Source organism: Cetorhinus maximus, chromosome 9 (assembly GCF_964194155.1).
Source record: "Cetorhinus maximus chromosome 9, sCetMax3.hap1.1, whole genome shotgun sequence".
Lineage (NCBI taxonomy): Eukaryota > Metazoa > Chordata > Chondrichthyes > Lamniformes > Cetorhinidae > Cetorhinus > Cetorhinus maximus.
Genome location: NC_135887.1, coordinates 60,132,188 through 60,159,909, shown reverse-complemented (window position 1 = coordinate 60,159,909; position 27,722 = coordinate 60,132,188). Strand labels below are relative to the sequence as shown.

Below are 27,722 nucleotides of genomic sequence, written 5' to 3'. Positions count from 1 at the left end.
CAGTCAGACTGTGAGCTGGTCTCGGTTGCACCGTTTCTGGATGACACACAGGAAAGGGAATCTCTGATGGGCCAAGCTTTGTACAATGCTGGTTGAATACAGTTGATAATGAACAGTACAATTTACTTTCCAATATGTTGGCGATAGGCTGGTCAGCCCCAATTATAAAAATATATCTTCTGCCAAACTGGTAAATAATCCATAACTGGACCTGGAACAGAGAGAGATCAGCATCATCAGATCAAACATCCGGATTCAGGGTTCCTTGAACTCACAGACCCCGTCCCCACCACCACCCAGTACCCTGGATCCTGACATCCTCCTAGGGTCCCTGTCCATACCCACATCCTCTCCTCCCCTTCTCTGGGGACCACACCCAAACCTCCAGGGGGTCTTTGTCCCAATAACTGCTTCTCTGTGTGTGGTTCCTGCTCTTTCCCACCATACTGCATCAGGGTTGCAGAGAGGAAGAGAAGGAATCACAAGAATCTGAAGCAGGAGTAGGCTATTCGGGCCCCCTGATCCTGCTCCACCATTCAATCAGATCATGCCTGATCCGATTGGGGCCTGAACTCCACATTCCTGCCTCTGCCCATTAATCCTTGACACCCTTTTCAATTAAAAATCTTTCTTGAATGTATTCAGTGATGCAGCCTCCACTGCTCCCTAGGGAAGAGAATTCCACAGGCCAATGACCCTCAGAGAAAAAAAATTCTCTTCATCTCCATCTTAAAAAGGAAATCTCTAATTTTTAAACTGTGTCACCTAGATCTAGTCTCTCCCACAAGGGGAAACATCCTCTCAACATCCACCCTGTTAAGTCCCCTCAGGATCTTCTAGCTAGCTTTTTCTCTACTCTCATTTCACTCTCATTTTTTGCATTCATTACTGGTCTTTAAAGCCTCTCCAATCTTCTGCCTTATCACCAATCTTTGCAGTACTGTAGACCTTTTCTTTCTATTTGATACTATCCTTAACTTCCTTAGTTAAACAGGGATGGTACATCCCACTCATGGAGTCTTTCTCTCTCAATGGAACATATCTTTGCTGAGAGCCATGACCTTAAATGTCTGCCACGGTCTCTCTACTGTCCTACCTTTTAACTTATTTTCCCAGTTCACTTAAGCCAACTTTGCCCTCAAACTTAAATAAACGCAATTACAAGGGTAAGACCTTAGTTTTAGACCCACACGTCTCACCCTCAGGCTGAATATGAAATTCTGTTTTGATCGCTGTTTCCTACAGGTTCCTTTACTCTGAAGTCATTAATCCCACAGCAGAAATACATTTGTGCAACGATCAGTACTTACGAGCCACCAGGCCAACTCCTGGAACATAATCAGCGAGCACCCGGAGCAGGAAGAGGATCTTAGTCCTGGAAAGAGGAACACTTTTGTTGAGAGGCAACCCTAGGATCATCATCACTCAGGGACTGGTTACAAGGAGGAGGGGGTAGCTGGAGCTCACTAAACAGATATGTCCCAGGACCTTGAGGTGTGCACACAAAATACCTACAGGGATCCACATACCTCCCTTCAATATCCTATAAACAGGGCCCAGATACCCTCCCAGTGTCCTGTAAACAGGGGTCCAGATGCTCACAATGTCCTGTCAATAGGGGCCCAGATACCCCCCAGTGTCCTGTAAATGGGTGCCCAGATCCTCCCACTGCTGTGAAAACAGCCTAGATACCCTCCAGGGCCCTGTAAATGGGGGCCCAAATACCCAACACAACCATAAACCAAAAAGGAAGTGTCACTCACTCAGCGTATCGATCGTAGAATGGGGATCGCAGCAAGTAATACAACAACAGGAAGGTCCTTCGACGCAGCTCAGCACGCTCAGGCTGTCTCATCTGCTTGGGATCTCTCATCAAACTCAAGCTGTGGGAAACACATCGATTACAGGATACAAGGCAACAGGGTCAGTATAACTCTGATTTCAGTTGACAGATCAGTGCGCTGGTGTCAGTCTAATTCCGATTCCAATTAACAGGTCGGTGCGCTGGGGTCAGTCTAATTCCGATTCCAGTTAACAGGTCTGTGCGCTGGTGTCAGTATAACTCTGATTCTGGGAAACAGGTCAGTGCACTGGTGTCAGTCTAACTCCGATTCCGGTTAACTGGTCGGTGCGCTGGTGTCAGTCTCACTCCGATTCCGGTTAACAGGTCAGTGCACTGGTGTCAGTCTCAGTCCAATCCCAGTTAACAGTTCTGTGCGTTGGTGTCAGTCTAACTCCGATTCCAGTTAACTGGCCGATGTGCTGGTGTCAGCATAACTAAGAATCCGGTTAACAGGTCAGTGCGCTGGTGCCAGTATAACTCCGATTACGGTTAACTGGTTATTGCACTGGAGTCAGCATAGCTCCTAATTCGGATAACAGGTTTTAAAGTGCTGGTGCCAGTCTAACTCTTATTGCGGTTAACAGATTCAGTGCGCGGGTGTCAGTCTAACTCCGATTCCGGTTAACAGGTCAGTGCGCTGGTGTCAGTATAACTCCGATTCCGGTTAACAGGTCAGTGCGCTGGTGTCAGTATTACTCTTATTCTGGTTAACAGATTCAGTGCGCGGGTGTCAGTCTAACTCCAATTCCGATAAACAGGTCAGTGCGCTGGTGTCAGTATAACTCTGATTCCGGTTAACAGGTCAGAGCGCTGGTGTCAGTATAACTCAGATTCCGCTAAACAGATCAGAGCGCTGGTCTCAGTATGACTCAGATTCCGGTTAACAGGTCAGTGCGCTGGTGTGAGGCTAACTCTGATTCTGGTAAACAGGTCGGTGTGCTGGTTCCAGTATAACTCCGATTCCAGTCAGCTGTTCGGTGCGCTGGTGTCAGTCTAAGTCCAATCCCAGTTAACAGGTCAGTGTGCTGGTGTCAGTATAACTCTTATTCCGGTTAACAGATTCAGTGCGCGGGTGTCAGTCTAACTCCGATTCCGGTAAACAGGCCAGTGTGCTGGTGTCAGTATAACTCCGATTCGGTTTAACTGCTCGGTGCGCTGGTGTCAGTCTAACTCTGATTCTGGTTGACAGGTCAGTGCGCTGGTGTCTGTCTAACTCTGATTACGGTTGACAGGTCAGTGCGCTTGTGTCAGTCTAACTCCAATTCCGGTTAACTGGTCGGTGCGCTGGTGTCAGTATAACTCCGATTCCAGTTAATAGGTCAGTGCGCTGGTGTAAGTCTAACTCCAATTCCAGTTAACTGGTCGGTGCGCTGGCGTTAGTATAACTCCAATTCCAGTTAAGGGAACAGTGCGCTGGTGGCAGTACACCTCCGATTCCGGTTAAAAGGTCAGTACGTTGGTGTCAGTCTAAATCCGATTCCGGTTAACTGGTCAGTGCGCTGGTGACAGCATAACTCTGATTCCAATTAACTGGTCGGTGCTCTGGTGTCAATATAGCTCCTTTTCCGGTTAACACATTCAGTGCGCTGGTGTCAGTCTAACTCTGATTCCGGATAACAGATTCAGTGCGCTGGTGTTAGTAAAACCCTTATTCCGGTTAATAGATTCAGTGTGCTAGTGTCAGTCTAACTCTGATTCCGGTAGACAGGTCAGTGCACTGGTGTCAGTCTAACTCTGATTCCGGTTAACAGCTTCAGTGTGCTGGTGTCAGTATGACTCTGATTCTGGTTAACAGGTCTGTGCGCTGTTGTCAGTAAAACTCCGATTCCGGTTAACAGGTCCGTGCGCTGTTGTCAGTAAAACTCCGATTCCGGTTAACAGGTCCGTGCGCTGTTGTCAGTAAAACTCAGATTCCGGTTAACAGGTCAGTGCGTTGGTGTGAGTCTAACTCCGATTCCGGTTAATTGGTCGTTGCGCTGGTGTCAGTATAACTCTGATTCTGGGAAACAGGTCAGTGCACTGGTGTCAGTTTAACTCTGATTCCAATTAACAGTTGTGCTCTGGTGTCAGTATAGCTCGTTCTCCGGTTAACAGATTCAGTGCGCTGGTGTCGGTCTAACTCTGATTCCGGTTAACAGGTCAGAGCGCAGGGGTCAGTGCAACTCAAAATCCGCTAAACAGGTCAGAGCGATGGTCTCAGTATGACTCAGATTCTGGTTAACAGGTCAGTGCGCTGGTGTTAGTATAACTCTTATTCCGGTTAACAGATTCATTGCGCAGGTGTCAGTCTAACTCCGATTCCGGTTAACAGGACAGAGCGATGGTCTCAGTATGACTCAGATTCCGGTTAACAGGTCAGTGCGCTGGTGTCAGGCTAACTCTGACTCTGGTAAACAGGTCAGAGCGCAGGGGTCAGTGTAACTCAGATTCCGCTAAACAGGTCAGAGCGATGGTCTCAGTATGACTCAGATTCCAGTTAACAGGTTAGTGCGCTGGTGTCAGGCTAACTCAGATTCCGGTTAACAGGTCAGAGCGCAGGGGTCAGTGTAACTCAGATTCCGCTAAACAGGACAGAGCGATGGTCTCAGTATGACTCAGATTCCGGTTAACAGGTCAGTGCGCTGGTGTCAGGCTAACTCTGCCTCTGGTAAACAGGTCGGTGTGCTGGTTTCAGTATAACTCCGGTTCCAGTTACAGGTAAGTGCGCTGGTGTCAGTATAACTCCGATTCCGGTTAACTGGTCACTGTGCTGGAGTCAGTATAGCTCTTATTCCGCTTAACAGGTCAGTGCGCTGGTGTCAATCGGAATCTGATTCCGGTTGACAGGTCAGTGCGCTGGTGTCAGTCTAACTACAATCCCAGTTAACAGGTCAGTGCGCTGGTGTCAGTATAACTCCGATTCCGGTTAACTGGTCGTTGCGCTGGAGTCGGTATAGCTCTTATTCCAGTTAACAGATTCAGTGCGCGGGTGTCAGTCTCACTCCAATTCCGGTTAACAGTTCAGAGCACTGGTGTCAGTCAACTCGGATTCTGGTTGACAGATCAGTGCGCTGGTGTCAGTGTAACTCCGATTCCGGTTAACTGGTCGTTGCGCTGGAGTCAGTATAGCTTTTATTCCGGATAACAGATTCAGTGTGCTGGTGTCAGTCTAACTCCGATTCCAGTTAACAGGTCAGTGCGTTGGTGTCTGTATAACTCCGATTCCGGTTAACAGGTCAGTGCGTTGGTGTCAGTCTAAATCCGATTCCGGTTAACTGGTCGTTGTGCTGGTGTCAGTATGACTCCGATTCCAGTTAACTGGTCGATGCCCTGGAGTCAGTATAGCTCTTATTCCGGGTAACAGATTCAGTGGGCGGGTGTCAGTCTCACTCCGATTCCGGTTAACAGTCAGTGCACTGGTGTCAGTCAACTCCGATTCCGGTTAACAGGTCAGTGCGCTGGTGTCAGTATTAATCTGATTCCAGTTAACAGGTCAGTGCACTGGTGTCAGTATAACTCCGATTCCAGTTAAATGGTCGTTGCGCCGGAGTCAGTATAGCTCTTATTCCAGTTAACAGATTCAGTGGGCGGGTGTCAGTCTCACTCCGATTCCGGTTAACAGTCAGTGCACTGGTGTCAGTCAACTCTGATTCTGGTTGACAGGTCAGTGCGCTGGTGTCAGTCTAACTCTGATTCCGATTAACTGGCCGGTGTGCTGGTGTCAGCATAACTCCGATTCTGGTTAACAGGTCAGTGCGCGGTTGTCAGTATAACTCCGTTTCCGGTTAACAGGTCAGTGCATTGGTGTCAGTCTAAATCCGATTCCGGTTAACTGGTGTCAGTATAACTCCGATTCCAGTTAACTGGTCGATGCGCTGGAGTCAGTATAGCTCTTATTCCGGATAACAGATTCAATGCGCTGGTGTCAGTCTAACTCTGATTCCGGATAACAGGTCAGTGCGCTGGTGTCAGTATAACTCTTATGACGGTTAACAGATTCAGTGCGCTGGTGTCACTCTAATTCCGATTCCGGTTAACAGGTCGGTACGCCGGTGTCAGTCTAGCGCTGATTCCGGTTGACAGGACAGTGCGCTGGTGTCAGTCTAACTACAATCCCAGTTAACAGGTCTGTGCGCTGGTGTCAGTATAAATCTGATTCCGGTTAACAGGTCAGTGCGCGGGTGTCAGTCTCACTCCGATTCTGGTTAACAGGTCAGTGCGTTGGTGTCAGTCTAAATCCGATTCCGGTCAACTGGTCATTGTGCTGGTGTCAGCATAACTCCGATTCCAGTTAACTGGTCGATGCGCTGGAGTCCGTATAGCTCTTATTCCGGATAACAGATTCAATGCGCTGGTGTCAGTCTAACTCAAATTTCGGATAACAGGTCAGTGCGCTGGTGTCAGTATAACTCCGATTCCGGTGGACTGGTCGGTGCGCTGGTGTCAGTCTAGCGCTGATTCCGGTTAACAGGTCAGTACGCTGGTGTCAGTCTAACTCTGATTCTGGTTGACAGGTCAGTGCGCTGGTGTCAGTATAACTCCGATTCCAGTTTACTGGTCGTTGCGCTGGTGTCAGTGCAACTCTGATTCCAATTAACTGGCCGGTGTTCTGGTGTCAGTATAGATCCTTTTCCGGTTAACAGATTCAGTGCGCTGGTGTCAGTCTAACTCCAATCCCAGTTAACAGGTCTGTGCACTGGTGTCAGTCTAACTCCGATTCCAGTTAATAGGTCAGTGCGCTGGTGTCAGTGTAACTCCGATTCCGGTTAACTGGTCGTTGCGCTGGAGTAAGTATAGCTTTTTTTCCGGATAATATATTCAGTGTGCTGGTGTCAGTCTAACTCAGATTCCAGTTAACTGGTCTTTGCGCTGGTGTCAGTATAGCTCCTTTTCCGGTTAACAGATTCAGTGCGCTGGTGTCAGTCTAACTCTAATTCCGGTTGACAGGTCAGTGCGCTGGTGTCAGTACGACTCTTTATGCGGTTGACAGGTCAGTGCGCTGGTGTCAGTCGAACTACAATCCCAGTTAACAGGTCTGTGCGCTGGTGTCAGTCTAACTCTGATTCCGGATGACAGGTCAATGCGCTGGTGTCATTCTAACTCTGATTCCGATTAACTTGTCGGTGTGCTGGTGTCAGCATAACTCCAATTCTGGTTAACAGGTCAGTGTGCTAGTGTCAGTTTAACTCTGATTACGTTTGACAGGTCAGTGTGCTGGTGTCAGTCTAACTCCAATTCCAGTTAGCTGGTCGTTGCGCTGGTGTCAGTATAACTGATTCTGGTTAACAGGTCAATGCGCTGGTGTCAATATAACTCCGATTCCAATTTACTAGTTGGTGTTCTGGTGTCGGTATAGCTCCTTTTCCGGTTAACAGGTTCAGTGCGCTGGTGTCAGTCTAACTCCAATCCCAGTTAACAGGTCAGTGCGCTGGTGTCAGTGTAACTCTGATTCCGGTTAACTGGTCGTTGCGCTGGAGTCAGTATAGCTTTTATTCTGGATAACAGATTCAGTGTGCTGGTGTCAGTCTAACTCCGATTCCGGTTAACAGGTCAGTGCGTTGGTGTCATTCTAACTTTGATTCAGGTTAACTGGTCGTTGCGCTGGTGTCGGTATAACTCTGATTCCGGTTAACAGGTCACTGCACTGATGTTAGTATAACACTCCGGTTGACAGGTCAGTGCGCTGGTGTCAGTCTAACTACAATCCCAGTTAACAGGTCTGTGCGCTGGTGTCAGTCTAACTCTGATTCCGGATGACAGGTCAATGCGCTGGTGTCATTCTAACTCTGATTCCGATTACCTGGTCGGACCGCTGGTGTCAGTATAGCTCTGATTCTGGTTGACAGGTCACTGCGCTGGTGTCAGTCTCACTCCGATTCCGGTTAACCGGCCATTGCGCTGGAGTCAGTTTAGCTCTTATTTCGGATAACAGGTTCAGTGTGCTGGTGTTAGTCTAACTCTCATTCTGGTTGACAGGTCAGTGTGCTGGTGTCAGTCCAACTACAATCCCAGTTAACAGGTGAGTGCGCTGGTGTCAGTCTAACTCCGATTCCGGTTAACAGGTTAGTGCGTTGGTGTCAGTCTAAATCCGATTCTGCTTAACTGGTCGTTGTGCTGGTGTCAGTATAACTCCGATTCCAGTTAACTGGTCGATGCGCTGAAGTCAGTATAGCTCTTATTCCGGTTAACAGATTCAGTGCGCGGGTGTCAGTCTCACTCCGATTCCGGTTAACAGTTCAGTTCACTGGTCAGTCTAACTCTGATTCCGGATGACAGGTGAATGCGCTGGTGTCAGTCTAACTCTGATTCCGATTAACTGGTCGGTGTGCTGGTGTCAGTATAACTCCGATTCCAGTTAACTGGTCGATGCACTGCAGTCAGTATAACTCCGATTCCGATTAACAGGTCAGTGCGCTAGTGTCAGTCTAACTCTGATTCCGGTTGACAGGTCAGTGCGCTGGTGTCAGTACGACTCTTATTCCGGTTGACAGGTCAGTGCGCTGGTGTCAGTCTAACTACAATCCCAGTTAACAGGTCTGTGCACTGGTGTCAGTCTAACTCCGATTCCAATTAACAGGTCAGTGCGTTGGTGTCAGTATAACTCCGATTCCAGTTAACAGGTCAGTGCATTGTCGTCAGTCTAATTCTGATTCCGGTTAACTGGTCTTTGCGCTGATGTCAGTATAACTCTGATTCTGGTTAACAGGTCAGTGCGCTGGTGTCAGTCTAACTCTGATTCCGGTTAACATCAGTGCGTTGGTGTCATTCTAACTCTGATTCAGGTTAACTGGTCGTTGCGCTGGTGTCGGTATAACTCTGATTCCGGTTAACAGGTCACTGCACTGGTGTCAGTATAACTCTGATTCCCATTATCTGGTCGGTCCGCTGGTGTCAGTATAGCTCTTATTCCATTTAACAGAATCAGTGCACTGATGTCAGTCTAACTCTGATTCTGGTTAACAGGTCAGTGCGTTGGTGTCAGTACGACTCTTATTCCGGTTGACAGGTCAGTGCGCTGGTGTCAGTCTAACTACAATCCCAGTTAACAGGTCTGTGCACTGATGTCAGTCTAACTCTGATTCTGGTTAACAGGTCAGTGCGTTGGTGTCAGTATAACTCTGATTCCGTTTAATAGGTCAGTGCGCTGTATCCCCTCTCCTTAGACACTCTTTACATGTGGACTCAGTGTGGTGTGGGTTCTAACTCACCTCGCAATGTCCAGGATTCCAGACATGAGCCATGGCTTCCAGGATTTCTGTCCCCATATTCCTAATGCCATGACTGGGAGCTTGGGACTAAGGAAAATAACACATTCAAGCACACTGGAAGCCCAGGGCTCAGGGCAGCTGGCTATGTTCCTAACGTAAACATCAAGGGGTTGAATGTCTGCCTTCTGTTAATGACGAATGTATTTGAGAGGCTGAAGGGGCTCCTGTTCCAATGTAAACCTCAAGGGGCTAAATGGCCTCTTCCTGTTCCTGAGCAATGAACTCGAGGGGCTGAATGGCCTCATATTTCCATGTAAATGTCAATGGGCTGAATGGCACCGTCCTGTTCCTGAGTAATGGACTCGAGGGACTGAACGCCCTCCCCCTGTTCCTGAATAATAGACTTGAGTGGCTGAATGGCCTTCTGTTCCTGCGTAAATGTCAAGGGGCTGAATGGCCTCCTGTTCTTGAGTAATGAACTCAAGGGGCTGAATGGCCTCCTCCTGTTCCTGTGTAAACGTCAAGGGGCTGAATGGTCTCCTGTTCCTGAGTAATGAACTTGAGTGGCTGAATTGCCTCCTGTGCCTGTGTAAACATCAAGGGGCTGAATGGCCTCCTGTTCCTGAGTCATGGACTCAAGGGGCTGAATGGCCTCCTGTTCCTACGCAAACGTCAAGGGGCTGAATGAACCCATTCTAATCGTGAGTAATGGGCTTGAGGGACTGAATGGCTTCCTCCTATTCTTGAGTAATGGACTTGAGGGGCTAAATGGCTGTCTGTTCCTGACTAACAGACTCAAGGGGCTATATGGCCTCCTGTTCCTGAGAACAAATCCAAGAGGCTGAATGGCCTCCTGCTGATACTGTATATCAGATTTGAAGGGCACAATGGCCTCCTACTGTTCTTGCATAATGGACTTGAGAGGCTGAAGGGCTCTTGTTCCCGTTTAACAGATTCAAGGCGCTGACTGGCCTCGCCCTGCTGCAGTGTAGGATACGGTGTAACAATGGCCGGGTGATGTACAGTGACTCGGCCAGGGTCTCCTGATGGCTGAGCAGGGTCGGAGGGTGCTGAATTTCCACCTGTGATCTCTGGTGTCTCTCCACCTCCTGAGGAATTCCCCAGCGACGGAACTGCAGAGATGGAGCTGGAACAAAAAGACTCCATATTATATCTGGTCTGAGTGTAAAATGTTATCAAAGCACCTGAGATGGGGAAAGCTGCTGTTTTAATTCAATTTCTTCCTTCCAACTGACTTGTCATAGACTCTGATTGCATGCACACCTGTGAGGTTATAAGCTAATATACTTAGGACAAGGCTGAACCGGCTGATATTTCCAGCTCAGTAAATGACTTTCTTTTGGGGAGCAATCACAGGGGTATAGAGCTCAGGAGGATACATCCAGAGAGAGAGCATTATAAAGTACCAGGACTGGGTGTCCCAGGAACCGAGCCAGAGAACCACTATTGCCATTAGCAGCATGTCGTTCATCATGTTAACTTCAAAAAGTGCAGCGCTCCCTCAGTACTGACCCTCCGATAGTGCAGCACTCCCTCATTACTGACCCTCCGACAGTGCAGCACTCCCTCAGAACTGACCGACACTGCAGCACTCCTTCAAGACTAACCCTCCGTACGTGCAGCATTCCCTCAGTACTGACCGTCTGACAGTGCTGCATTCCCTCAGGACTGACAGTCCGATAGAGCAGGCCTCCATCAGTGTGGACCCTCTGACACTGCAGCACTCCCTCATTACTGACTCTCCAACAGTGCAGCACTCAACGACTGCTCCTTGACCATCTGACGGAGCAGCATTCTCTCAGTTCTGACCCATTGACCGTGTAGTGCTGCCTCAGTGCTAACCCTCCCAAGATGCAGCACTCCCTCAACATTGTCCCTCTGACAGTGAAGCACTCCTTCAGTGTTCACGCACTGACAGTGCACCACTCCCTCAGTACAGATCCTCTGACAGTGCAGCCCTCCCTCAGTACTGACCCTCCGACAGTGCGTCACTCCCTCAGTACTGCCCCTCCGACTGTGCAGTACTACCTCAATAATGACCCTCCGACAGTGCATCACTCCCTCATTGCTAACCCTCCGACAGTGCAGCACTCATTCAGTGTGTACCCTCCGACGGTGCAGCACTCCCTCAGGACTGAACCTCCGTTAGTTCAGGATCCCCTCAGTACTGACCCTCCGACAGTGCAGCACTCTTTCAGTACTGATCCACTGACAGGGCAGCACTCCATCAGGACTGATCCTCCAACCATGCAGCACTCCCTTTACACTGGCCCACCAACAGAGCAGCACTCCATCAGTACTGGCCCTCTGACAGTGCATCATTCCCTCAGTCATGATCCTCCGACAGTGCAGTGCTCTCTCAGTATTGACCGTCTGACAGTGCTGCACTCCCTCAGGACTGACAGTCCGAGCGAGCAGGCCTCCATCACTGTGGGCCCTCTGACACTGCAGCGCTCCCTCAGTACTGACCCTCTGACAGTGCGGCGCTCCCGCAGTACTGACATTCCGACAGTGCAGCAATCCTTCAGTACTCCCCCCTCAGAGTACAGCATTCCCTCAGTCCTGACCCTCTGACAGTACAGGATTCTGTGACTACCGGCGCTCTGACAACGTGGCACTCCTTCAGTACCAACTGTCCAACAGTGCTGCACTCCCTCATTACTGACCCTCTGACAGAGCAGCATTTCCTCAGTTCTGACCCTGTAGTGTTCCCTCAGTGCTGAAGCTTCCACGATGCAGCACTGCCTCAGCACTGACCCTCCGACAGTGAAGGACTTCCTCAGAACTCACCTCCTGACAGACCAGCCCTCACTCAGTACAGACTCTTCTGACAGTGCAGCACACCCTCAGTCAGTACTGACCCTGTAGTGTTCCCTCAGTGCTGAAGCTTCCATGATGCAGCACTGCCTCAGCACTGACCCTCCGACAGTGAAGGACTTCCTCAGAACTCACCTCCTGACAGACCAGCCCTCACTCAGTACTGACTCTACGACAGTGCAGCACTGCCTCAGTACTGACTCTACGACAGTGCAGCACTGCCTCAGTACTGACTATGCCCGAATAGTGCAGCTGTCCACAGTATTGACCCACCCACACTCCAGCGCTCCCTCAATACTGAACCTCCGAGAGTGCAGCGCTTCTTCAGTACTGACTCTCCAAAAGTGCAGCAATCCCACAGTACTGACCCTCTAACTGTGGAGCACTCCCTCAGTACTGACCCTTTGATAATGCAGCACAGCCTCAGTATTGACCACCACCGGATAGTGCAGCACTCCCAGAGTACTGACCTTCCCACAGTGTAGAGCGCCCGCAGTACTAACCCGACAGTGAAGCGCTCCCTCAGTAGTGACCCTCTGACAGTGCAGCACTCCTTCAATGGTGAGCCTCTGACAGTGCAGTACTGCCTCACTACTGACCCTCCGACAGTGCAGCACTCCCTCAGCACTGACCCTCCGACAGTTCAGGACTCCCTCAGTACTGACATTCCGACAGTGCAGCACTCCCTCAGCACTGACCCTCCGACAGTGCAGCACTCCCTCAGCACTGACCCTCCGACAGTGCAGCACTCCCTCAGCACTGACCCTCCGACAGTGCAGCACTCCCTCAGCACTGACCCTCCGACAGTGCAGCACTCCCTCAGCACTGACCCTCCGACAGTGCAGCACTCCCTCAGCACTGACCCTCCGACAGTGCAGCACTCCCTCAGCACTGACCCTCCGACAGTGCAGCACTCCCTCAGCACTGACCCTCCGACAGTGCAGCACTCCCTCAGCACTGACCCTCCGACAGTGCAGCACTCCCTCAGCACTGACCCTCCGACAGTGCAGCACTCCCTCAGCACTGACCCTCCGACAGTGCAGCACTCCCTCAGCACTGACCCTCCGACAGTGCAGCACTCCCTCAGCACTGACCCTCCGACAGTGCAGCACTCCCTCAGCACTGACCCTCCGACAGTGCAGCACTCCCTCAGCACTGACCCTCCGACAGTGCAGCACTCCCTCAGCACTGACCCTCCGACAGTGCAGCACTCCCTCAGCACTGACCCTCCGACAGTGCAGCACTCCCTCAGCACTGACCCTCCGACAGTGCAGCACTCCCTCAGCACTGACCCTCCGACAGTGCAGCACTCCCTCAGCACTGACCCTCCGACAGTGCAGCACTCCCTCAGCACTGACCCTCCGACAGTGCAGCACTCCCTCAGCACTGACCCTCCGACAGTGCAGCACTCCCTCAGCACTGACCCTCCGACAGTGCAGCACTCCCTCAGCACTGACCCTCCGACAGTGCAGCACTCCCTCAGCACTGACCCTCCGACAGTGCAGCACTCCCTCAGCACTGACCCTCCGACAGTGCAGCACTCCCTCAGCACTGACCCTCCGACAGTGCAGCACTCCCTCAGCACTGACCCTCCGACAGTGCAGCACTCCCTCAGCACTGACCCTCCGACAGTGCAGCACTCCCTCAGCACTGACCCTCCGACAGTGCAGCACTCCCTCAGCACTGACCCTCCGACAGTGCAGCACTCCCTCAGCACTGACCCTCCGACAGTGCAGCACTCCCTCAGCACTGACCCTCCGACAGTGCAGCACTCCCTCAGTGTTGACCCTAGCAGATTGCGGCATTCCCTCAGTACTGCTCCTCCGATAGTGGAGCAGTCCCTCAGTACTGACGTTCGCATAGTGCTGCGCTCCTTCAGTGCTGACCCTCTGACAGTGCAGCCTGCCCTTATTATTGACCATCCGACAGTGCAGCACTCCCTCAGTACTAGCCCTCGCACAGTGCAGCACTCCCTCAGTACTGACCCTCACACAGTGCAGCGCCACTTCAGTACTCCACCTCCGACAGTGCAGCGCTCCCTCATTACTGAACCTCCGACAGTGCAGCACTCCCTCAGTACTGACCCTCGCACAGTGCCGCACTCCCTCAGTACTGACCCTCACACAGTGCAGCGCCACTTCAGTACTCCCCCTCCGACAGTGCAGCGCTCCCTCATTACTGAACCTCCGACAGTGCAGCACTCCCTCAGTACTGACCCTCGCACAGTGCCGCACTCCCTCAGTATTGACCCTCCAATAGTGCAGCTCTTCCTCAGCACTGAATCACCAACAGTGCGGCATCCCCTCTGTACTGACCCTACAACAGTGCAGCACTCCTTCAGCACTGAACCAACAGTGCGGCATCCCCTCTGTACTGACCGCCCATCAGCGCAGCACTCCCTTAGTACTGACCCTCCGACAATGCAGCATTCACTCCAATACTGACCTTCCGACAGTGCATCGTTCCCTCAGTACTGACCCTCGGACAGTGCAGCCTGCCCTTAGCATTGGTCCTCCGACAGTGCAGCACTCCCTCAGCACTGAACCACCAACAGTGCGGCATCCCCTCTGTGCTGACCCTTCGACAGCGCAGCACTCCCTTAGTACTGACCCTCCAACAGTGCAGCATTCACTCAGATACTGACATTCCGACAGTGCTTCGTTCCCTCAGTACTGACCCTCGGACAGTGCAGCCTGCCCTTAGTGTTGGTCCTCCGACAGTGCAGCACTCCCTCATTTCTGACCCTCCGCCAGTGCAGCTCCCCTCGAAGACTGACCCTCTGACGGAGCAGCATTCCCTCAGTTCTGACCCACTGACTGTGTAGCACTTCCTCGGTGCTGAGAGTCCGACAGAGCAGGCCTCCGTCAGTGCAGTGCTTCCTCGGTACTGACCCTCCAACAGTGCAGCACTAACACAGTCCTAACCATCTGACAGAGCAGCACTCCCTCAGTAGTGACCCTCTGACAATGCAGCATTCCCTCAGTGCTGACCCTTCAACAATGTAGCACAGCCTCAGTGCTAACCACCACCAGATAATGCAGCACTCCCAGAGTGTTGACCTTCCCACAGTGTAACGCCCCCTCATTATGACCTGGCATTGCAGCAGTCCCTCAGTAGTGAGCCACCGACAGTGCAGATCTCCCTCAGTATTGACCCTCCGACAGTGCAGCTCTCCCTCAGTACTGTCCCTCCGATACTGCAGCACTAACACAGTCCTGACCATCTGACAGAGCAGCACTCCCTCAGTATTGACCCTCCAAGAGTGCAACACTCCCTCAGTAATGACCCTTGGACAGTGCAGTGCTCCCTCAGTACTGACCTGCCAACAGTGCAATGCTCTCTCAGTCCAGACCCTCACACAGTGCAGTACTTCCTCAGTACTGACCCTCCAACAGTCCTGACTATCCGACAGAGCAGCACTCCCTCAGTAGTGACCCTGTGACCCTCAGCACTCCTCAGTATTGGCCCTCCGACAGTGCAGCACACCCTCGGAACTGACCATCTGACCACCACTGGACAGTGCAGCACTCCCGCAGTACCGATCCACCAACAGTGCAGCACTACCTTAGTACAGACCCTATGACAGTGCAGCGCTCCATCAGCACTGACCCTCCGACAGTGCAGCACACCCTCAGCACTGACCGTCCGACAGTGCAGTACTCCCTCAGCACTGACTCTCCAACAGTACAGCACCCCCTCATTACTGAACTTCCGACAGTGCAGCACTCCCTCAGTGCTGACCCTAGCAGATTGCAGCATTCCCTCAGTACTGCTCCTCCGACAGTGGAGCAGTCCCTCAGTACTGACCCTACAACAATGCAGCACAGCCTTAGTACTGACCACCACCGGATAGTGCAGTTCTCCCTCAGTATTGACCCTCTGACAATGCAGCACTCCCTCAGTACTTGTTGTCCGACAGTGCAGCACTCCCTCAGCACTGACCCCCCGACAGTGCAGCACTCCCTCAGCACTGACCCTCCCACAGCGCAGCACTCCCTCAGCACTGGCCCTCCCACAGTGTAGCGCTCCCTCATTACTGAACCTCTGACAGTGCAGCACTCCCTCAGTACTGACCCTCGCACAGTGCCGCACTCCCTCAGTATTGACCCTCTGATAGTGCAGTGCTCCTTCAGCACTGAACCACCAACAGTGTGGCATCCCCTCTGTAGTGACCCTCCGACAGCGCAGCACTCCCTTAGTACTGACCCTCCAACAGTGCAGCATTCACTCAGATACTGACCTTCCGACAGTGTATCATTCCCTCAGTACTGACCCTCGGACAGTGCAGCCTGCCTTTAGTATTGGTCCTCCGGCAGTGCGGCACTCCCTCAGAACTGACCATTCGACAGTGCAGCACTCCCTCATTTCTGACCCTCCGCCAGTGCAGCTCTCCTCGAAGACTGACCCTCTGGCGGAGCAGCATTCCCTCAGTTCTGACCCACTGACTGTGTAGCACTTCCTCGGTGCTGAGAGTCCGACAGAGCAGGCCTCCATCAGTGCAGTGCTTCCTCGGTACTGACCCTCCAACAGTGCAGCACTAACACAGTCCTGACCATCTGACAATGCAGCATTCCCTCAGTGCTGACCCTTCAACAATGCAGCACAGCCTCAGTACTAACCACCATCAGATAGTGCAGCACTCCCAGAGTGCTGACCTTCCTACAGTGTAGCGCGCCCTCAGTATGACCTGACATTGCAGCAGTCCCTCAGTAGTGAGCCACCGACAGTGCAGCTCTCCCTCAGTACTGACCCTCCGACAGTGCAGCTCTCCCTCAGTACTGACCATCTGACAGAGCAGCACACCCTCAGTATTGACCTTGCAAGAGTGCAACACTCCCTCAGTAATGACCCTTGGACAGTGCAGTGCTCTCTCAGTACTGACCTGCCAACAGTGCAATGCTCTCTCAGTCCAGACCCTCACACAGTGCAGTACTTCCTCAGTACTGACCCTCCAACAGTCCTGACTATCTGACAGAGCAGCACTCCTCAGTAGTGACCCTGTGACCCTCAGCACTCCTCAGTATTGGCCCTCCGACAGTGCAGCACACCCTCGGAACTGACCATCTGACCACCACTGGACAGTGCAGCACTCCTGCAGTACCGATCCACCAACAGTGCAGCACTACCTTAGTACAGACCCTATGACAGTGCAGCACTCCCTCAGTACTGACCCTCGTACAGCGCAGCACCTCCTCAGCACTGACCCTCCGACAGTGCAGTAATCCCTCAGACCTGACCCTCGCACAGTGCAGCACTCGCTCAGTACTGGCCATCTGACAGTGCAACACTCCCTCAGTCCTGACCCTCGCAGTGCAGTGTTCCCTCAGTACTGACCCTCTGACAGTGTAGCACTCCCTCAGTCCTGACCCTCGCACAGTGGAGCACTCCCTCAGTACTGACCCTCCGACAGTGCAGTGCTCCCTCAGTACTAACCCTCCGACAGTGCAGCATTTCTTGTAGTGGCAAATTGAACTTATTACCCTCAGGCTCCAAGAGCAGAGAGTTACTAATGAGCCAGAACTAATCTTCAATATGTTAATATGAAGTGGACACGATGGAGTCATACACACAATAGATATAAGGAGGAGATACTCACTGCGGTCGAGGGTCCGGAGTACCCTCCTTGAACGCTGTCCAGTAAATGTGCCATAGCTAGTCTGCAAGGTTTCTTCACCATCTGTGCTGCTCTCTGTTAAATGAAAGAGATTACAGAGAGAATGTGTGTTAATTGGAAGAGTAGAAACGGGAGGGAGGAGGGAGCAGGCCGCGCAGCTGAACAGGGAGAGGGGGCAGATTCCATAGTGTGGGGTGGCAGAGGAAGCTGGGGGGAAGTCGGCAGGGATTCTGGGTGGAAAGGGGTGAGGAGGTAGTCAGATGGTGCAAAGGTGGGAGCGGTGGAAGGTGGGGGCAGAGAGGGCAGGAGGAAGTCAGCACAGGACATAGGAGAGGGAGTCGGATGGAAGGCAGCAGGGGGTTGCAGGGTGGGTGTGAGGTGCAGAGTGCAGCGGGAAGGGGTGGAGAGCAATATGTGAAGGAGGCAGAGGACACAGGGGAGGGGGTATGGGGGAGGGGGCAGGGGGAGGGGCCAAAGGGCATAGGGGAGGTGGAAGAAGGCTCAGGGGAGGGGGCTGAGGGCAAAAAAACCCAGGAGGAGGGGGTAGTAGGCACAGGGGGAAGCGGGGCAGAAGGGGATGGGTTGTGGGGGAGGTGGGGTCCAAAGAGGAGGGGGAGGATGGCAGAGGGGGAATGTGGGGGGGTGGTTGGGGGAGGGGTGGCTGCATGAGGCATGCCTGTCTGTCTCTCTCTCACCATTTCTTCTGGTGGCTGCTCCTTCTTCTGAATGCTAAGCAGCTGCTCTCTCACCTTCAATATTGCTCCTGCGCAGATGTCTCTCTCTGTCCAGAGGCGTGATGGGGGGAGATGTCTGGATTCCAGCCTTATACCAGAGCAACAGCAGGATCCTCAGGGTAGCTCTGAAAGCATAAGGATATTCAAGCAGAGTCAAGGTTTCCTCTTGTCTGGAGATCAGAGCCATCAGAAAGACAAGAAGATCAAACAAACAAAGAATAATCAACAGCTGTTTGGAGAGGCGGAGGGTGGGGAGGGGCGAGGGGGAAGGACCTGAGGGGGTGTAAAATGGGGTTTGGAGAACCTGGGACGGGAATCAGAAAGAGTGGGGGTTGGGGGAGAGGGGGTGGGACACGAAGAGATGAGTCAGAGCGAGTGGGGTATTGGTGAGAACGCCACATCAGGAAAGTGGGGGGTGGGGACAAGAGTCAGGATTTGGGCAAAGGGGTTGGTGTTTAGGAGCTGGATGCAGTGCTGAAAGTAGCAGAGTGAAGACTGGAAATGGAGAGGACCAGGATTAATGGTGGAGAGTTGGGGTGTAGAGGGAGCGATACTGAGTGCCACACTCAAGCTGTGTGCTGGGCTGACTGATGATCAGGGCCCAAGATTCAGAGACTGCACAGACACAGGTCCACAACTGCTTCAGGAAGACAAAGGGCCTGAAATGGGGCTCATTTGAAAGCTGAGCTGGGAGTGAGGACAACAGAGATTGCGAGTAAAGGCTGACAGGTAGACTTACTTTGCCAACTGGATTATGATAATCACCACCCAGCGACAGCTCTCACCCCACAACTTGGACGAGCTCATTTCTGTGAAAACCTCCAGATGTTCCAATACCGTCAACCATGTCATTAACCGCTGCTGAGTATCAGACTGCAGAAAAAAGAATGCAGCAATATCAGTCTGAGCATATAATGGAACAATCCCTAAACACCAGTCAGTGAGGATACAGGAACAATCCCTGAACACCAGTCAGTGAGGATACAGGAACAATCCCTGAACATCAGTCAGTGAGGATACAGGAACAATCCCTGAACACCAGTCAGTGAGGAGACAGGAACAATCCCTGAACACCAGTCAGTGAGGACACAGGAACAATCCCTGAACACCAGTCAGTGAGGATACAGGAACAATCCCTGAACATCAGTCAGTGAGGATACAGGAACAATCCCTGAACACCAGTCAGTGAGGAGACAGGAACAATCCCTGAACACCAGTCAGTGAGGATACAGGAACAATCCCTGAACACCAGTCAGTGAGGATACAGGAACAATCCCTGAACACCAGTCAGTGAGGAAACAGGAACAATCCCTGAACACCAGTCAGTGAGGATACAGGGACAATCCCTAAACATCAATCAGAGCGGATACTGGAACAATCCCAAAACACCAGTTAGAGCATATACAGGAACAATCCCGAACACCAGTCAGAGCGGACAAAGCAACAATCCCTGAGCGCCAGTCAGTGCGTATACTGGAACAAATCCTGAACACCAGTCAGTGCAGATACAGGGACAATCCCTAAACATCAATCAGAGCGGATACTGGAACAATCCCAAAACACCAGTTAGAGCATATACAGGAACGATCCCGAACACCAGTCAGAGCGGACAAAGGAACAATCCCTAAGCGCCAGTCAGTGCGTATACTGGAACAAATCCTGAACACCAGTCAGTGCAGATACAGGAACAATCCCTAAATATCAATCAGAGCGGATACTGGAACAATCGCAAAACACCAGTTAGAGCATATACAGGAACAATCCTGAACACCAGTCAGAGCGGACAAAGGAACAATCCCTGAGCGCCAGTCAGTGCGTATACTGGAACAAATCCTGAACACCAGTCAGTGCAGATACAGGAACATCTCTGAACCCCGGGTCGAGTGGATGCAGGAACAATCCCCGAAACCAGCCAGTGCAGACACAGGAACAATCCCCGAACACTAGTCAGAGCAGATACAGGAACAATCCCCGAACGCCAGTCAGTGCGGATACAGGAACAATCCCCGAACGCCAGTCAGTGCGGATACAGGAACAATCCCCAAACGCCAGTCAGTGCGGATACAGGAACAATCACTGAACACCAGTCAGTGCGGATACAGGAACAATCCCTGAACCCCAGTCAGAGCAGATACAGGAACAAGTCCTGAAAACCAGTCAGTGTGAATACAGGAACAATCCCTGAACATCAAATAGAGTGGATACAGGAACAATCCCCAAACACCAGTCAGAGTGGATACAGGACCAATCCCTGAACACCTGTCAGAGCGGATACAGGAACAATCCCAAAACACCAGTTCAAGCAGATGCAGGAGCAATCCCTGAACACCAGTCAGAGTGGATACAGGAACAATCCCAAAACACCAGTTCAAGCGGATGCAGGAGCAATCCCCGAACACCAGTCAGAGCGGATATAGGAACAATCCCAAAACACCAGTTGGAGCAGATACAGGAACAATCCCTGAACACCAGTTAGTGCATATACAGGAACAATCTCTGAACCCCAGTTCAAGCGGATGCAGGAACAATCCCCGAACACCAGTCAGTGCGGATAGAGGAACATCCCCAAGCACCAGTCAGAACGAATATAGTAACAATCCTCGAACACCAGTCAGAGCGATAACAGGAACAATCCCTGCACACGAGTCAGTGCGGATACAGGAACAATCCCTGAGCACCAGTAAGAGCGGATAGAGGAACACACCCTGAATACCAGTCAGCGTGGATACAGGGACAGTCCCTAAACACCAGTCAGAGTGGACACAGGAGCAATCACTGATCACCAGTCAGAGCGGATACAGGAATAATCCCTGAACGCCAGTCAGTGTGGATACGGGAACAATCCCTGAACAGCAGTTAGTGCATATACAGGAACAATCCCTGAACACCAGTCAGAGCGGATACAGGAACAATCCCTGAACAGAAGTCAGAGTGGATACAGGAACAATCCCTGAACACCAGTTAGTGCATATACAGGAACAATCCCCGAACATTAGTCAGACTGAGATCTAATCGAGGGGCTCGGGGTGGTTTATATATAGAATAACAGTACTCGGGAGTGAGTTACAGACTGGAATCTAATCGAGAAGTCTATATAAAGAATAACAGACACCAGCACCGTGTTACGGTGTTAAATTACTGAATGTCAGCATATTTTTAATCTTATGCCTGAGTGAGAAGTTCTTGACGTGTGCGTATTCGGTATTTGATTTTGACAGTGTGATAGTCCTTTAAAGATTGTGTGTGAAGCTGCACTTACCGCCAGGGGTACCTGAGCGATGCCTTTCCTGAGTATTCCATCATTCACCAGCACCAGCAAATTGGACGCAGAGTAGACTGTCAAACAGACACAAACTCACGTTAAATAACGGCTAAAACAAAGCCACTCAACTATCTCAACACAGACAAGCTATGCCTGCAGCCATAGAAGCTCTCTCTCTCTCTCTCTCTCCCTCAATCGTCACCGCACTGACACATACGAGACAAAATGACCAGGCATCTAGAGATATAGAACCATCCACCTAATTCTCACCTTCAACCATTTACCATGAGCGGCAGAGACGTGGGCGTGATTGACATTCAAGATTAGCATTTTGAATCATCACAATGGAGTTGGCCATTCGTCCCGTCAGTACTGTGCTGACTCTGTGATGGCAGCTCAGCAAACCCGCTCTCCTGCCCTTTCCCCATACTCCTGTGCAGATAACGATCCAACTCCCTTTTGAAAGCCACGGTTGAATCAACCTCAGGAAGAACATTCCAGATCCTAACCACTCACTGCAACCCAGTTCATCAATCTCTATTAATATCTTGCTCACAGTTCACAACCCATCGTCTGTCTCATCTGCAATTTAAAAATAATGCCCTGTAGACGCAAGTTTAAGTCTGTAATGTAAAACAGAAGTAACAATGATATGAGTACCGAGCCCAAGGGAATCCCACTATGTACCAGTCCCCAGTTTGAGGTAAGCTTCAGGACCCCCATCTCTTTTCATAACTTACCACTTGCCTCAGCCCACAGTGCACGCACATCACAGCCCCAGTGACTGATGGTCAGGGGCTGGAACACCATTTTTATGCAGTTCACACTTCTTCCATGTGTACTCAAGACTCCGTCTGCTGGAACCTCTCAACCACTCTCCTGTCCCAAGAATGAACTGGTAGCAGGAATTAATTCCCAGTCACTGTCACCCAATCTCTGATCAGTAGACTGTCCTCAGTACCGAGACACCGTCTATCTGTGATCAGCAGACTCCTCAGTATAGACACACCCATCTGTCTGTGATCAGCAGACTATCCTCAGTACAGAGACACCCGTCTGTCTGTGATCAGCAGACTCCTCAGTATAGAAACACCCATCTGTCTGTGATCAGCAGACTGTCCTCAGTACAGAGACACCCGTCTGTCTGTGATCAGCAGACTGTCCTCAGTATAGAGACACCCGTCTGTCTGTGATCAGCAGACTGTCCTCAGTACAGAGAGCAGACTGTCCTCAGTACAGAGACACCTTCTGTCTGTGATCAGCGGACTGTTCTCAGTACAGAGACACCCGTCTGTCTGTGATCAGCAGACTGTTCTCAGTACAGGCACAGCTCAATTATGTTGATGTGATTAACTGTAGGACCACTTTTTATACTATTCTCAGCACTGCCCCACCCTGAGTCCCACTCACTTTTTTTCATTATTCTTAAGCGGGATGTGGGTGTCACTGGCAAGGCCAGCATTTGATGCCAATCCCTAATTGTCCTTGAGCTGAGTAGCTTGCTAGACCACTTCAGAGGGCAGTTAAGAGTCAACCACATTGCTGTGGGTCTGGAGACACATAGGCCAGACCGGGTAAGGACGGCAGATTTCTTTCCCGAAAGGACATTAATGAACCAGGTGGGTTTTTAAAACAATCAATGATAGGTTCATGGTCATCAGTACTGACACTAGCTTTCAATTCCAGATTTATGAGCTGAATTTATTTTCCACCAGCTGCCGCAGTGGGACCTGAGCCCATGTTCCCAGGCCATTAGTCTGGGCCCATGGATTACTAGTCCAGTGACATTACCACTACACCACCACCTCTCCCCCTGTCTCCCAAATACATACCAAGCTCAGAGAGTTCATGAGAATCAGCAAAGCGCCCTGCAAGAGAAAGGAAAGACTCTGTCACTTTAATCATGCCAATATGTGACCTGAGTGATTCGCCCCAACTCCCATTTGGTGCCTCTGCTCAGGGATTATATCAAGGAACCAACTACAGGAAAGCCATTTGAGATCTTGAACTGTGCGAGGAAGCAGGGTAAATGAGTAAAGAAGTGGCAGAGGAAAAGTGATCAGAATCTGATTGAATTTCATTTTAAGAGTGATATTGTGAAGTTTGAAACTAGGGTCTTAAATTGAAATAAAGTCAGATAGGGGGGCACGAGAGAAGGGTTGGCTGAGGTATTTTGGAAAATTAAGTTAAAAGGTACGACACAGAGAAGCAATGGTGAACACAAAGAAATAATTGATAATTCTCAACAAATATACATTCACTTGAGGAAAATTCCATGGTTAAAGTGGGTCAGTCATGGCTAATTAGAGGAGTTAGGGAACATGTTAGATAAAAAGGGGCTTGCAATGTAGTTAAATAAAGTCAAAAGCCTAAAATTGATAAAGAGACAGAAGACAGAAAGTAAACTGCCAAGCAATATAAAACAATCTGTTCGAACTTCTAGAAGCAGGTAAAAAGGAAGTGATTTTTCCAAGTCCCTTACAGGCAGAGCCAGGAGAGCTAATATTGTAGGTTACCGCACAAGTGGAGGCTATTCCACCCATCATGTTTGTGCTGGCACTCAGAAGAAGCAACTCAACTAGTCCGATCCGCTGCAATTCCCCATAGCCTTGGATATTTTCCCAAATAATGACCCAATTCCATTCTGAAAGTCACGATTGGCCCTGTCTCCACCGCACTTTCAGACAGTGCGTTCCAGATCCGAACCACTCGATTGACCCTGTCTCCACCACACTATCAGGCAGTGCATTCCAGACCCTAACTACTCAATTGACCCTGTCTCCACCACATTCTCAGGCAGTGCATGCCAGATCCTAACTACTCGACTGACCCTGTCTCCATCACTCTCTCAGACAGTGCATTCCAGATCCTAACCACGCGATTGACCCTGTCTCACCCACATTCTCAGGTAGTGCATTCTAGACCATAGCCACTCAATTGGCCCTGTATCCAACCACACTCCTTTCCCCAGAATCGGGAGGGCAGAGTGGGAGTGTTTCACCAAACTCCCCCATCCTCACTAATCTGCTCTGCGATCAGGCACTGGGGGGCTCCGTCCCCTTTCACTGACTCACAATGAGATAAGGCATGGCCCGGCGTTATGGATCAGGGTTCGGGTATTAACCCCGCTCCTCAATGACCTGAGATGAGATAGGACACGAGGTCTGGGGTTGGGGTTGAGGGGGTGTTTCTGACCCGCCAGCAGGAGACAGTCTGGAGCTGGGGGTATTTAAGGTGGTGTATTTGCTGGTATTTAAAGGGGTGTTTGAGGCGGTGTTTCTGACCCATCAGCAGGTAGCTCACGGCCTGGGGATGGGGGGCATTTGAGGGGTATATTTGGGGGTATTTAAGGAGTATATTTGGGGGTATTTCTGACCCGCCAGCAGGTAGCATCCGGTCCGGGGATGGGGGGTATATTTGGGGGTATTTAAGGGGTATATTTGGGGATATTTAAGGGGTATATTTGGGGATATTTAAGGGGTATATTTGGGGATATTTAAGGGGTATATTTGGGAATATTTAAGGGGTATATTTGGGAATATTTAAGGGGTATAATTGGGGGTATTTAAGGGGTATATTTGAGGGTATTTAAGGGGTATATTTGGGGGTATTTAAGGGGTATATTTGGGAGTATTTAAGGGGTATATTTGGGGGTATTTAAGGGGTATATTTGGGAGTATTTAAGGGGTATATTTGGGGGTATTTAAGGGGTATATTTGGGAGTATTTAAGGGGTATATTTGGGGGTATTTAAGGGGTATATTTGGGGGTAATTAAGGGATATATTTGGGGTATTCAAGGGGTATATTTGGGGGTATTTAAGGGGTATATTTGGAAGTATTTAAGGGGTATATTTGGAAGTATTTAAGGGGTATATTTGGGGGTATTTAAGGGGTATATTTGGGGGTATTTAAGGGGTATATTTGGGGGTAATTAAGGGGTATATTTGGGGGTATTTAAGGGGTATATTTGGGAGTATTTAAGGGGCATATTTGGGAGTATTTAAGGGGTATATTTGGGGGTAATTAAGGGATATATTTGGGGTATTTAAGGGGTATATTTGGGGGTATTTAAGGGGTATATTTGGGAGTATTTAAGGGGTATATTTGGGGGTATTTAAGGGGTATATTTGGGGGTAATTAAGGGATATATTTGGGGTATTTAAGGGGTATATTTGGGGGTATTTAAGAGGTATATTTGGAAGTATTTAAGGGGTATATTTGGAAGTATTTAAGGGGTATATTTGGGGGTATTTAAGGGGGTGTTTCTGACCCGCCAGCAGATAGCTCACGGTCCGCACGGAGCTCTCGAGCTGCGCGGCGGCTCCTGGGTTCCTGATGACGTAATCCCGGTACCGGAGCGCAAGCCGCCGCAATTCGTCCGCCATGACACCCTGACCCAGGAAACATCCGCTTCCGGGGCACCGCGCACTCTGAAGTAACAAAGTTGCTCATTTGTCCATCTGCTGGCTGGTGTAAGTCTGAAGCCCATTGGCCAGAGCTCAGTGAAAGGAGGCGGAGCCTCTAAAGCTGCAAAACATCCGGAAAAATGACATACCCAGTAATGCAGTGTGACCCCCAAATGATCCAGTGTGACCCCAAATGATCCAGTGTAACCTCTAATGGTTCAGTTTGTGACCCTTATTATCTAGTCTGACCCTGAATGATCCAGTGTGTGACCCCGGGTGATTCAGTGTGTGACCCTGACTGATACAGTGTGTGACCCCTGGTGATCCAGTGTGTGACCCTGAGTGATTCAGTGTGTGACCCCGGGTGATCCAGTGTGTGACCCCGGGTGATCCAGTGTGTGACCCTGACTGATCCAGTGTGTGAGCCTGAATGATTCAACTTGTCCCCACCCCCTCTAACATCCAGTGCTTGATCCTAATAGACAGGAGTTCAGAACAGGCCCTTCAAGCCTGCTCCGCCATTCGATAAGATCATAGCCGACCTGGTTGTGGTCTCCATTCCACCTGCCTGTCTGCACCCACCACCACCACCCCCCCCCCCCGCCCCCCAGCCCCTACCCCATAACCCTCGACTCCGTTGCCTATCAAAAATCTCTCTAACTCTGCCTTGAATAAATTCAATGACCCAGCCTCCACTGCCTTCTGGGGAAGATAATTCCAAAGACTAATGACTCTGAGAGAAAACATTTCTTCTCATAAAAAGGGAGACCTTTTATTCTTAAACACTGTCCCCTCGACCTAGTTTCCCTCTGAAGTGGAACAATTCTCCGGGTATCTACCATATCAAGTCCCCTCAGGATCTAATATGTTTCAGTAACATCACCTCTCATTCTTCTAAATTCCAATGGATACAGAACCAACCTGTCCAACCTTTCCTCATAAGACAAACCCTTTTATCCCACGAATAAGTCGAGTGAACCTTCTCTGAACTGCTGCTAATGCAAGGAGACCAAAACTGTACACGGTATTCCAGATGTAGTCTCACCAACAATTGTAGCAAAACTTCCCTACTTTTTATATTCCATTCCTCTTGCAATAAAGGCCAACATTCCAACTGCCTTCCTAATCACTTGCTGTACCTGCATACTGACTTTTCCCGATTCACATAATAGGACCCCCAGATCCCTCTGTACGTCAGAGTTCTGCAATCTCTCTCCATTTAAATAATGTGCTGCTTTTCCATTCTTCTGCCAAAGTGGACAAGTTCACATTTTCCCATGTTATACTCCATCCAGTTTTTGAATTTTGCCAGAGGGTCTTTGAATATTTTTAAGACAGAGCTAGATAGATTCTTGATAAGGAAGGGGATGAAAGGCTATTGGCGGTCGGTGGGAATGTGGAGTTGAGGTTACAATCAGATCAGCCATGATCTTATTGAATGACGGAACAGGCTCAAAGAGCTGAGTGGCCTACTCCTGCTAGATTCTCTGTCAAATTTTTGCCCACTGACTTAACCTGTCCATATCCCTCTCTAACTCTTCTTGACAACTTACCTTCTTAACTCTCTTGGTGGCATCGGCAAATTTAGCACCCATATATTTACCCCCTTCATTCAATTCAAGTAAACAGTCGAGGCCCAGGCACTGATCCCGGTGGCACTCCACTCATTACATAGTGCCAACCTGAAAATCACCCATTTATCCCCACTCTGCTTCCAGTTACCTAACCAATCCTCTAGCCATGCTAATATGTTACCCCCTACATCATGTTCTTGTATCTTTGATGTGGCACCTTATCCAATGCCTTTTGGAAATTCCAAGTACACGACATCTACAGC

General features: G+C 50.4%; 1 protein-coding gene across 3 annotated transcripts; it reads right to left on the bottom strand.

Moving 5' to 3' along the window:
* Positions 1-16: 16 nt before the first annotated feature.
* On the bottom strand, positions 17-25,890 carry pex16 (peroxisomal biogenesis factor 16). Of its 3 annotated transcripts, XM_078548779.1 has the most exons (11): positions 25,750-25,890; positions 23,311-23,346; positions 21,476-21,552; positions 18,956-19,089; positions 18,232-18,341; positions 17,465-17,557; positions 10,028-10,177; positions 9,031-9,103; positions 1,764-1,883; positions 1,311-1,375; positions 17-211 (listed from the first exon to the last, which is right to left on the bottom strand). In XM_078548779.1, exons 1-11 carry the CDS (start codon positions 25,862-25,864, stop codon positions 153-155), a joined length of 1,032 nt encoding a protein of 343 aa, XP_078404905.1. In that variant the 5' UTR covers positions 25,865-25,890; the 3' UTR covers positions 17-152. The 3 variants fall into 3 exon arrangements, 1 of the variants encoding a protein (XP_078404905.1); XR_013577538.1 differs by lacking the exons at positions 17-211; positions 1,311-1,375 and having other exon boundaries at positions 1,808-1,883; positions 9,031-9,588; positions 9,626-10,177; XR_013577537.1 differs by lacking the exons at positions 17-211; positions 1,311-1,375 and having other exon boundaries at positions 1,808-1,883; positions 9,031-9,391; positions 9,626-10,177.
* Between the last annotated feature and the right edge of the window lie 1,832 nt (positions 25,891-27,722).

Coding starts and splice junctions, on each gene's coding strand:
- pex16 (XM_078548779.1), bottom strand. CDS start 25,864: ATGGCGGACGAATTGCGGCGGCTTGCGCTCCGGTACCGGGATTACGTC. Junction 23,347..25,749: donor CGTGAGCTATCTGCTGGCGG/GTCAGAAACACC, acceptor TTTCTCTTGCAG/GGCGCTTTGCTGATTCTCAT. Junction 17,558..18,231: donor GCGCAGGAGCAATATTGAAG/GTGAGAGAGCAG, acceptor TTCATTTAACAG/AGAGCAGCACAGATGGTGAA.